This window comes from Diachasmimorpha longicaudata, chromosome 3 (genome assembly GCF_034640455.1).
Source record: "Diachasmimorpha longicaudata isolate KC_UGA_2023 chromosome 3, iyDiaLong2, whole genome shotgun sequence".
NCBI lineage: Eukaryota > Metazoa > Arthropoda > Insecta > Hymenoptera > Braconidae > Diachasmimorpha > Diachasmimorpha longicaudata.
This window is the reverse complement of record NC_087227.1, coordinates 8,277,583-8,288,763: the sequence shown is the minus strand read 5'-3', so window position 1 is coordinate 8,288,763 and position 11,181 is coordinate 8,277,583. Positions and strand designations below refer to the sequence as shown.

The 11,181-nt window shown below is 40.4% G+C and overlaps 3 protein-coding genes across 3 annotated transcripts; 2 read left to right on the top strand and 1 right to left on the bottom strand.

The window, feature by feature from the left end:
* Nucleotides 1–4: 4 nt before the first annotated feature.
* Nucleotides 5–2,923, top strand: LOC135160113 (sensory neuron membrane protein 2-like). Its single transcript, XM_064116300.1, has 9 exons — nt 5–299; nt 368–525; nt 605–746; nt 804–1,061; nt 1,226–1,440; nt 1,650–1,846; nt 1,903–2,021; nt 2,372–2,497; nt 2,553–2,923. Exons 1-9 carry the CDS (start codon nt 177–179, stop codon nt 2,715–2,717), a joined length of 1,503 nt encoding a protein of 500 aa, XP_063972370.1. The 5' UTR covers nt 5–176; the 3' UTR covers nt 2,718–2,923.
* A 118-nt stretch (nt 2,924–3,041) lies between these two features.
* LOC135160118 (uncharacterized) lies at nt 3,042–4,908 on the top strand. The gene is made up of 4 exons (XM_064116309.1): nt 3,042–3,995; nt 4,213–4,307; nt 4,381–4,500; nt 4,571–4,908. The coding sequence occupies exons 1-4, from the start codon at nt 3,866–3,868 to the stop codon at nt 4,625–4,627; spliced, it is 402 nt and encodes a 133-aa protein (XP_063972379.1). The 5' UTR covers nt 3,042–3,865; the 3' UTR covers nt 4,628–4,908.
* Nucleotides 4,821–10,899, bottom strand: LOC135160106 (nitric oxide synthase, salivary gland). The gene is made up of 18 exons (XM_064116292.1): nt 10,690–10,899; nt 10,349–10,485; nt 9,976–10,230; nt 9,728–9,869; nt 9,499–9,650; nt 9,184–9,358; nt 8,955–9,056; nt 8,533–8,825; nt 8,139–8,456; nt 7,536–7,984; nt 7,375–7,453; nt 6,871–7,234; nt 6,549–6,759; nt 6,338–6,425; nt 6,047–6,171; nt 5,831–5,976; nt 5,567–5,758; nt 4,821–5,499 (listed from the first exon to the last, which is right to left on the bottom strand). The coding sequence occupies exons 1-18, from the start codon at nt 10,792–10,794 to the stop codon at nt 5,383–5,385; spliced, it is 3,450 nt and encodes a 1,149-aa protein (XP_063972362.1). The 5' UTR covers nt 10,795–10,899; the 3' UTR covers nt 4,821–5,382.
* Nucleotides 10,900–11,181: the final 282 nt, after the last annotated feature.

The following is an 11,181-nucleotide window of genomic DNA, read 5'->3' as shown; positions in this document are numbered from 1 at the left end:
AATCAATTAATCAATCACGGTCAATCTCCCTTCTCCAGAAATACCACGATTACAATCGTTCTTCGATTATATATATCTTATCAATTTTTCCGTGGATAATGATTTCTTACGAAATCATAGAACCCGGCTGAGATCACTCAATCGATTTATACCCTAAATACCGTGGCCCCAACAACATGGGTAGGAAATTGGGAATTTGCTACGGTTGTTTTATCGGGCTAGCGATAGTCGCATGTATTCTTGGGATATGTTCAAAATATGTCGTGTTACCCATTATTGTTCATGAAGGAATAAACGAGGTAAGTCATTTTTTCTTCATGTAACCATTTATCTGGAGAAAATTTGGTCATGAGTTATTAATTCGCAGGCTATTCCGCTGGTGAACGGCACCGAGGCGTACGATAGATGGAAAATAACACCGGTACCGATTATTTACAAAGTATATTTTTTCAACGTTACAAATCCTGATGGGGTAATGAATGGGAATAAATCCCTTCTGCGAGAAGTTGGGCCCTACATTTACAAGTAATCCTGTGTGCAAAATTTCACTTTACGTACAAATGATAATAAGATTATGAATTAACGAGTTTTTTACTTTATACAGACAGCACAGATCTAAATTCAACATAACTCAGGATGGAGACACACTATCATACAACGAGTACCATTCTTTTGAATTTGATGCGAATGCCTCGTACCCTCTCACCGATACCGATGCAATTCATATCGTCAATTTGCCTCTGATGGTAATTCAATTTAAAATCATTATTTTCGTGTATTCTGATTACAAATTACTATTCCAGGGGCTGATTGACTCAACGGAGCGGGAATTACCATCCCTCGTTCAACTTCTCGATCGAATAATTCCAGAACTTTTTAACAACACGAAGGATATGTTCCTCATAACCACACCCAGGGACTTTCTCTTCAATGGAATTGTGTTGAACTGTGAGAGTAATGATATTGCTCTTAAAATAGGGTGCAGAGTAATCGAAAAGCTGGCCCCTCGGACACTTGTTCGACAGCCGGACGGGAACTTCAGGTTTTCGTTTTTAACTTATGTGAGTCCTATTTATTTGCTAATTTCTTTATTGATGAACAAATGGGTCAACTGATCTGATCTTAACTGATCTTGAGAAACATTCACCCTCTTGCTGTTGGTTCCTTTTCCCCCGCACTCTCCAGATCAACTATGAGATAATCATGAGGGAATTATTTCTCCCAGAAAAATGATACGGATGAAGGGAGATTCACAGTGAACAGTGGAAAAACCTATGCGACAATGGTGGGTCAATTGTCCTCGTGGGACGACTACAAATTCACAAATGTGTGGCAGGATAACAGCTCCTGCAACGAAGTATATGGAACGGATGCTACTATTTACCCTCCCTTCGAAACTACTCAGTCCGTGATAGACATCTTCTCCGTAGATTTATGCCGGTAATAAATTAAATTTCCGTACGAGGAAGATTGTTATTTAGAAAAATTATAATGCTGATACCATGCAAAAGGTGCAGTGACCAGGAAAAAATTCCTTGATAATTTGATATTTTCGTATCTTGAGACCATCTTGTTTCATTCATCGTTACACTCCAAATCACTCATGATACTTTGCGAAATACATAAATATCATATCTTATCGCTTGCAGAACAGTATCTCTGGCGTATTCCGAAGACATCAAATACTCAGGAATTGATGGGCTTCGATACATAGCGAGAAAATCGAATTTTTTATCGCCGCAAAAGGTACCTCAGAACCAGTGCTACTGTCTAAACAGGACTAGTGGAATATCAGGGATTGATGACTGCCTGTTGGATGGGGCCTTGGAGCTCTCATCGTGCCACGGTAACTTCTGTCCCAAAACAAATAGTCAAAGATGAGAAATGATTTTTTTTCTTCAGGAGCGCCAATCGTGTTCACTCATCCTCATTTTTACTTGACCCATGAGGTATATCAGAAGGGTGTTGAGGGTCTCAATCCTGTTCCTGCGATGCATCAAAATTTCGTGGACTTACAGCCCGTAAGTTCTCGAGGGATGCACTTGCCAAATTGAGTCCACAAATTTCAGTAGCGAAGTGGTAAAATGCGATATATCACTTGGAATTATTCACCAGCTTTTGATAAATATGTCGAAATCTACGGAAGGTAGACGAATTTTTATTATTACCTTTTTTGTAGAGAAAACTGAGTTCTACAACAAATGTCATTACTAAAATTCCGCTATCTCTCTTAAATTCGGAGATAACGCACAAATATTTGACTGAGAGATAAGTCAACTCATATCATTTTACCACTGCGTTACTGATTTCCTTTTTTATAATATTTTTTGATCAATTTAATTGAGGAATGGGTTCAATGAACTTTTCACAGGACACTGGGGCACCTCTGAGAGGAAGCAAACGCGGCCAATTTAACATCTTCTTGCGTCCAGTTGACAAGGTGTCTCTGACTTCTCGTCTCAACACGACTCTCATGCCCATTCTATGGTTCGATGAGGTATGCGTATGTTTATAATTTTTTGTGATGAACCTTTCTAATGATTATTTTGCAGGGAATAGACCTCCCCGATGAATTAATTGATCAATTGAACCGGGAGTTACTGGATAATCTGCGGTTAATTAATGTAGTCTGCTGGTCACTATTCGCTTTGGGTGGTGCCATGGGTATTGTTATAGTTATCGCATTTTTTTTTCGTTTGCGAGGGAATAAAAAGTAGATATTGAAATTCGTCGATGTATTATTACATGAAAATTATTGAACAGCCCACTCGACCATGTGATATATTCCATGAGAAAATAATATTTAGGGCCAAAGCAAATTATTTATATCAATTGTTATGCATCGCCCTCTTGAATGTTATTATTGTATATGATATTTTTTACATATATTGATTTTAAAACAATAAAGAATACTTGATTGTAAGTGTTTTTCATGAGTTCTCTACGGAATACCTGGGTTTTGTTTAGAAAAGGAGAGGAAATTATATTATACACGGTTTTTAAACAACTCTACAATTATTTAAAGCTGATATGAGAATGGTTCTGAGGGCTAAACGACCCTTGCAAACGACCTCCCAATGACTTCAATTAAAGCTGTTAATATTTAATGTTAATATTTACCCTCAGAGACAGAAAGTAAACCTCGACTTGTTTATCATTAATCGGGCCATCCATTTGGATGCTCAGCTTCAAGGTTTAATATACATCCTCGGCCATTGTGCAATCATCGCGTACGTAGAAGTGGCCTTGTTCATGAACAGGTACATTCAAGATTTGCCAGGCTTCTGATGGGATCATGTCTTGCACATAAATCTGAAAATAAAAAAAGATGATAAACGAATCACAAATCAAAAATCATCAGAGGGGTGATAGGATCATTCAGCTTTTCATTCAATTGGTTCAATCAACTGTGAATTGTATGGCAGTTTCGCTTTAACAATAACAAATTTAATTTTCTACTTACGGACTTCGTATCTCACGACGACGCCTCTGGAACCGTGTGACCATTCCCAAAATTTCTGATGCAATTGGGCTAACGCCATTCACAAGGTGGCTAATGTGACTCGATGATGAAATTTTTTTCATAATTTTGTGTCCATCAGAAGATAGGGAAAATACGTCATAGGCTTAATCACCAAAAATCCGAACAGAAGGAGTTTAAGACTGCGGGCTATAGCTTTGGCTGGGTGTACGTGATCATGAAAGCGTTTACCTTTTCCTTCGATTAACGTAATTAACTGTGAATTTCGGAACTGATTTACCAGTGACGCTGTTAGGACACATTTACGCATTTACGATTCACTCAATTGAAGCTCATTTAGATAATAACCCCCCGATATTGTATATAAACGAAAAAAATGATGCGATGTATCACAGTTCTTCTTCTTCCATTACGAATTCAACGTTCGAGATGGCGAATTTCATTCTTAAGTTGGGTGCAGTCGTGGCGGTGCTCTTGGTTGCTGTGTACGTTGATGGAGGCATAGCTCCTGATAGTAAGTTTCATTTTAAACTAGAATCGAAAAGCTAATTGCCTCTGGAAAAATGTGCACTCTGAGAGTCCTTTTGGGTCACCGAAAGACTCTTTGGAAGAATCTTCGAAGATTTTTGAAAATATTCCAAAGACATATTCTTCTGTGTGGAAATTTATTTGCAAAAATTATTAACTGCGTGGTCATGCGTTAATTAGCCACTTATGTCCTCTATTTTTAGAATCCTTCTCAGATTCTCTGGGTCTCGACCCAATGGCCTGTCCACGAAAAGCGAAAATTTTGTGTTCTGCACATAATTATCCCCCTTTCAATGGAGTAAGTAACGCTGAATAAATTACCTCGAAGGTATATTTCAAAAATAAATTCTAATTTCATTGGAATTGTTTAGGATCCCATAGAGTGCGATAAACCAATCTTATGTGGCGACCAACACTTATTCGGAAGGGAAGTTGCCCCGATCGGGGTCGAATGCGAATGGGATCCAGAGAATCCAAAAATGCCGACGAAGGTAATCTCGTTTCCTCTTTTTCATTTATAAAGTATGAGAACAATTTCTATTGCATTCATTCCACCGACAGGTATGCAACGGTGAGGGCAATTGTACATCATTTTATTGGGATCAGGGTGATTGCTAAAGGACCTCTGAAAAATACCTATAATATTCGCTAAATAATATTTGGAATATTTGCCAAATTGTACCTGAGTAATATAAGTTACATCTTGTATTAAAAAATCTACAATTTTTTTTTCGCACGAAGAGAAATAAAATATGAATGAACGGCAGGACATTTTACGAAACTGTCGCGGAATTTTTATTTATTATTACAATTAAACATAATTTCTACTGAGCTGCTCACTATTGTAATGAATATTATATTATTACATGCATCAATCTTCAAATAAAAAATCCAAGGCGACAAACGAAAGGAAATTTATTCTATTCACGTATTTTACTGCTCGTGATGTCTTTATTCTCACCAATTACAGTTTTTCAAGACTTCCCGAAACCCCTAATCCACTCAGTACATCTCAAGCACACCTCCACTGTCATAAGAAAAACGAACTCAAATGCTACAATAAATGATCACATTCACTCTCCAAGTTCCCCCTTGTACTCCATTATTTTAAATTCTGTTCCCTCTAATTTATCCAGTGACTACAGAAAAATTTGTGCGATTGATATGGAATCAGTTGTTGAGTATATTACAGACTCGATTTAATAGTGAGTCGTCATCAAAAATAGAGCATGCAGTTCCAGAAGATTGACAGTCACAAATACAAGAAGACTCCAGTTATCTTTGATTAAATTTTCATTACATTTTGATCGTATTAGTTTATATATTCAATAAATCGATTCATCCAAGGGCTTTTGATATGTTTCTTCAATAATTCAGCTTGATGTTGGCTCAGTAGCTAGACGTATTCTCGCGGTCTCGCGAGATCTGTTGTGAACCTCAGCCGTTCGGAATGTGATACCGAAAATATCCTCGTGGTACCTGTTCTGATCCTGAGAAGAAGAACATTCGATTTTGTTACCCCACACAGAGATTACAATAATTAATTTCAATATTTACCCTCAGCGACAGCATGTAAGCCTCGACTTGCTTATCATTCATGTGTCCATGCATTTGGATAATTAGCTTCAAGGTTTGATACACATCTTCGGCCATTGTGCAATCACCACATACGTAGAAGTGTCCTTGCTCATGCACAAGCATATTGAAGATTTGTGAGGCTTCTGATTGGATCATGTCTTGCACGTAAGTCTGAAAATAAAAAATAAGATAAACAAACCGGAATTCCTACAGTTCCACAATCCTTTAACATTCATTCTGTACCTTCTTGACTCCAGTCTCACGAGACAATGCCAAAAATACTCTATCCAAGACACCTGTCTCCATCATCTCCCTCTTCTCCTGCCGGTAGAGATCGAGACATCTTTGACGGCAGCCGAAGAAGAGCCAGATCTTCCCGAACTCTTGACCTGGAATTTCAATTGAATTCTCAGTATTGAGACGGACAAAAGACTTCCCGGTGATAACCGAAATAATTACTTTTGTTGAGTAACTTCTGGGCATTTCGATGGTGCCAGAAACCCCGGAAGGGCGCGATTCCTGTGCCCGGACCCACGAGTATCATGGGGGGCTCGGGATTCGGTGGCATGTAGAAATTCGGTGCACTGGAATTAACAATCGTCAGAAGAATTATGGAATCGTCCAGCGCTTCATGCAATTATTATCTTTATTATTTGAATGATAAAGTAGGTGCAATAAAAGCACTGCATAACATCCCCTTCTCCTGAAAACATTCCACCCGGTTTTAATTATAATTAAAAATGCTTCTACCTGCGGACAAACACGTAGAGTGGCTCTCCGTCCGTTATCTCGTTCAAGTAATTGGAGCAGACACCGTAATGCACTGGTCCACTTCCCCCTTAATTAAAAATTTCGTTCACATGAATGACAATTTCTGCTGTCAGTTAAACTTCCGAATAAAAATTTAAAAAATGAGACTCGAGAGTAATTTGGAATTATGTTGGATGTTGGTGGTGTTTACCCTGTGATTTGTATTGGACAATGGCAACGGTCAAATGAATCTGTCCCTGATGCACCAGTGGAGATGAGGAAATACTGTAGAATCGGGGCTGAAGAGGTGTCAAGTGGAGGACAAATAAAGGAGCGTAGGGCTTCACCGACGGAAATTCCACAAGGACCTCTAATAAATTCGGGTATTTCCAGTGCTTCCAGTCTTCATAGGCCGCTGAGTCCTAAAAAAAAAATGCTCATGTAACTAGAAACCTTCCTGAAGACCTCCTCTCTCCACAGAAGTCATTGAAGTGATTCTTTCTTTCAATTTTCTGATGAAGTTTTTCACTCACAGTTGCTAGAAGATTCAACTGCGTCTTCTCCTTCTGATTAGTCGCTATCGACGAAAAGTATCTCAGCAAGTTCGGTGTCGGTGGTGTCGTGATGTCCAGGAATCGAGTCAAAAGCATTCTGAGTGAATTCGGCGAGAATCTTTCGTGTGGAACCCACGTCTTGATAATTCCGTTCGGGGTGTGAGACTGCTTCTGGGTTTGAAGCTCCATCGGAGTGTCGAAGTTCATTGTGGCCTCCATACGCGCCAGGATTCCCTCCACCAGTTCAATTTTGTTACAAGCGAAGACACCCAGGTGATCGCCAGGTTTGTATGGAATTTCCATGCTGGCGAGGTCGTCGAGCTCGAGAAGAAGAGTCGTTCCACTTCAGACGTAAAAACCAATCAGTTTTTTAATAAATTCTTTTTACAACAAATGGATTAGACATTTCATATCATCTTGGCGAACCCTGAGCCCATTTTTCGCTTATCACTTGTGAATTTTTATTTTTATCTGAACACTTACCCAGCAATCCCTCCACTCAGATCAGTTTTCTTCAACATATTGCAGGTCGTTACATTTCGATTATGACATTTGCTAAGAGCTGCAACAATAAATAGTAAATAACCGATTGATCCACCCCCTCAATAGCAAAAAATATCCTTTCAAATGGACAAAATCCTTACATTTGGCAATCGGTTGAGGATCGGCGTCGACGAACCTCACAGTGGATCGCGACAGGGCTTCAGATCCGAGTGACAGCGCTACCTCGAGCAGCGTCTCGTCGTCATCGAGACAGAAGGTCTCGCACGCAACGGCAAAAGTATCAGCCGCCCATTTTCTGAAGGCCTGCTCTTGTCCGCACATTTCATCCCCCTGGGACAATTTAAGGAGGCGTTCGCCCCCGAGCTCCCCGAGGAGATTATCCACATATCGGCCGAATGCGCAGAAGTTCGGATAGGCCGATGAGCCGAGAGCAAATACAGCGAACCTAACGTTACTCAACGGTCCGAATGTGTCTTCATTTTGAGACTCCGTCGTCGAACCTCGGAGCGAGTCCAATCTGTCCAATTTTTTTATACTTCCGACTTCGGTCTGACTGTTGGCCTTGATGAAGGACTTTGATGATGCCAGACTAAGGAAAAAGAAGTTGATGTTGCTCACAAAGTACCAATATGATTCCGAATAAATATTAAGACGGTTTTGTTTATCTTTGGGCTTCTTGGAAAAATTATGAGAAGCTGAAGATTTTATATCATATTGTGAAAAATAAAAAAAGATAGACCTACCTGATTTTAGCTTCACTATTGACATAAGTCTCATTCATCTTCATGGCGTAAAGATTTTGTGCAAAGACCTCTCCATTCTCCGGTGGATCGCCGTTACCAAACGTCGAAGTAATCACGAGCAAAAGAGCCTCGTGCTCGATGTTGCTGATATCATACTCAGCCATGTTGAGGACTTGTGAATGAAAGGCATGACCAAGAAGTTCGCCAAGTTTCTCGGCATACATCTGGGACGTGCCTGTCTCAGTCGCAAACAGCACAGTCGCTTTTATGCGACGAGATAGCGCACGACCAAACAATTTCGATGTGAACTTGACAGCCCTAGAAGCAGTTGAAAATACTGGAAGTTACAGAAAGTACGAATTTTCCCTGCTGACGTGTTGAAATTCAATATTACCGAGCAATCTGCTTGAAATGGAACTTCCTCCTCGGTTTTTTCGACGTCGACTTCTTGTCCCTGCCCTTTTTCCAGACGTGGGTCTTCCAGGCCGGGTCCTGGGCGTCATACGACGGCTTCAAGTGATAAAGCGCCATTTCCTGGTGGAAAACGGGTGTTGCTGAGCCCGATAGTGGAGGTACAATCCACAACCAGTCAGCTGGACATCCCTTCCTCAGTCTCATCTCGTTTTCGTAATGTTTCATGAAGGATTCGGATGCTGTGTGATGATCCACTATTGTTACGTTCTTAATCTGGGATGAAAAAGCGAGTCTTTATTGGATCACACATCTCTCCCCCTTGCCTCAGGGGAAAATGTTTCTTTTTCCCGAGAGGAATTCCATTACTGATACCAGTATCAACCGTACGTGCGGATAAATTACCTGAAAGCTGTACAAAACAGCGACGTTTGCTTCTATCATGGCTTTATCTTTCCAGAGAGTGATTGGCGTTCGTGTGTCCAGGCCCATGTTAATAGCTATTGTCTGAGGATATTACAAAAAACATCGAGATAAACTAATGACGCGCGTCTCCTTGTTCTTCGAATAAATCATGTATTTTTCAAGCAAAGACATGGTAATTTTCACTCTTCGCAAGTTTATGGGTAATTACCTCGAGAAGATTGTAACGATTGACGTCACAGAGATCACGCGCCCCAATTTCGGTGCTCATGTACCATCCGTTGAAGGGAGTTGCTGTGAATTCCAGACCTCCGCAGTCAAAGACCATTGATGAGACTGCGGGTACGGCAAACCACTTTAATTGCATTTCTTCGAACCATTCGTATCTGAATTTGAGAAAGTACATAGTGTCACAAGGGGTGTAAAGGATGTTTTTTACGCACGTTAAACAAACGCAAAAAATTTTCTATTCAATTTTAGGGACAGAACAAAATTTCTTGATTATCGAACTGTAAACGACACTTACGTTGGATGTTTCAAAGGAACTTCGAGAATAAGCTCCGCCGGAATGTCAAAGTAATCAGGATCATGTCCGTTGGCTGAAAGAACAAGCGGCAAAACATCGAATCGAGTCCGTATCCCCGAACGCGGACCTCTCCATCCGAGTTTGAGACATAACTAAAAATATTTTCCAAAATTCATTCCTCAATCTGATGAAGACAAATTTAAATGACATTAACAGCGATATATCTCACATCAGTGAATTCCGCATTTGCAGGATCACCGAGAATACTGCCATCCTTATTTTTATATCCAGCGTAACCGATCAACTGTGTATTCCAGACACGGTAATCGTGCTTGCCGTCGGTTCGTTGTGGGAATATCGTGATGGCAGACCTTGAGAAAACCAGAAAGTAAACAAGAAAATCGTCATTTTCATTCAACAAATCACTACCGATTTTTTCCTCAATCGATTTATGATAATTGGATGACTGTAATTCACCTTATGTTGCCTTTGTTAGTTCCGTACTTGATGTGATTGCATATTGCTTCAAACATTCCGCTGGTGGTTGTCACGTAACGGCAATCGAAAACCTGGAGTTTTGACCACTGAATTCGTCCTATGCATCGTGCTGCATTTCTCCATGCCAATTTAGCGCCGAAAACTAATTCTGTCTCGCTGAGTTGATAGGTACCGGTCATCAGGACCTCCTTCTGAACGCTCTCCCATCGGGTGTGATGAGCATCGCTGTTCAATCTGAATTTAATAATTGACTATTAATAAATCTCTTTGTTAGGACAGTGGGCAGTACTTTCCCCTGTTCCAGTGACGAACTTTAATGGTTTTTCAATTATTCACTGAATGATTAACTCACCTCCGAATGGACGTGAAATATTGGTCCAGGAAGTCCTTCGCGTGGACGAGGATTTCCTCTTTTTTTCGCGGCTCAGTCCCGTGGAAGGGGAGTGTCATGATACTCCCGAGACATACTTGTCCGGAGCACAGAGTTTTCTGCAACAAAAAAATCCCATTTCAGGGGTAATCTCAAAATAAAAAAATACAACAAATTAACAAGTAGTTATTTATGATTGAAAATTTTTTAAGTCACCCCTGGAGAGACAAATGGGGCGGAGCACTGGATAGTGTCATTAACCCTCTGCAAACGTCAAGAAATTCTTGGCAAATGACGGAAATCAATGGTAATTGGAGAATTACCTCGGTCCCTCGCGGATTAAGAGAGTCAAATGCTTCAGTCTTGTAGATTAAATTTCTCAATTTAGTCGGTTTCTTCTGGCAACCCGTGGTTTCCTGGTCCTTCATGGTTGCTGATATCCACGACCCTTCACTCAAAACAATAAGTCGGGTAGAGTGTGGAGTCAAAAATCAGTGCTGCACTGACTCTGGTTCGAGAGCGACTGTGGGTCTTTAGCACTGCGTATTGGAGCTCAACGCAGTGGATTCGTTATCCCACATGCGCTCACAGCAGCATCTCACCATTGATTTCATCCCCTCGAGAGCACGCGATTATGTACAACTCTCAGGTATTTTTTGGACAAGAGGAGCAATAAAAGGATAATGCGATGGACAGCTGATGAAAATATTATGAGCCAGTGTCCTATTTTTTTTTCCTTTTGAATGACTCATTTATGTGTTGGGAACGGGGAACGCGACCCCTAAAGTGAAACGTTAGTGGTGTTTTTTCTTCAA

Bases quoted from the DNA above. Each gene is read 5' to 3' on its own strand.
- LOC135160113 (XM_064116300.1), top strand. From the start codon at position 177: ATGGGTAGGAAATTGGGAATTTGCTACGGTTGTTTTATCGGGCTAGCG. The intron at 747-803 runs GTAATTCAATTT...TTACTATTCCAG, and splicing joins TCGTCAATTTGCCTCTGATG to GGGCTGATTGACTCAACGGA. The intron at 2,498-2,552 runs GTATGCGTATGT...ATTATTTTGCAG, and splicing joins CCATTCTATGGTTCGATGAG to GGAATAGACCTCCCCGATGA.
- LOC135160118 (XM_064116309.1), top strand. From the start codon at position 3,866: ATGTATCACAGTTCTTCTTCTTCCATTACGAATTCAACGTTCGAGATG. The intron at 3,996-4,212 runs GTAAGTTTCATT...CTCTATTTTTAG, and splicing joins TGGAGGCATAGCTCCTGATA to AATCCTTCTCAGATTCTCTG. The intron at 4,308-4,380 runs GTAAGTAACGCT...GGAATTGTTTAG, and splicing joins ATTATCCCCCTTTCAATGGA to GATCCCATAGAGTGCGATAA.
- LOC135160106 (XM_064116292.1), bottom strand. From the start codon at position 10,794: ATGAAGGACCAGGAAACCACGGGTTGCCAGAAGAAACCGACTAAATTG. The intron at 8,457-8,532 runs GTAATATTGAAT...AACTGCTTCTAG, and splicing joins CATTTCAAGCAGATTGCTCG to GGCTGTCAAGTTCACATCGA. The intron at 5,977-6,046 runs GTAATTATTTCG...TTGAAATTCCAG, and splicing joins CCAGAAGTTACTCAACAAAA to GTCAAGAGTTCGGGAAGATC.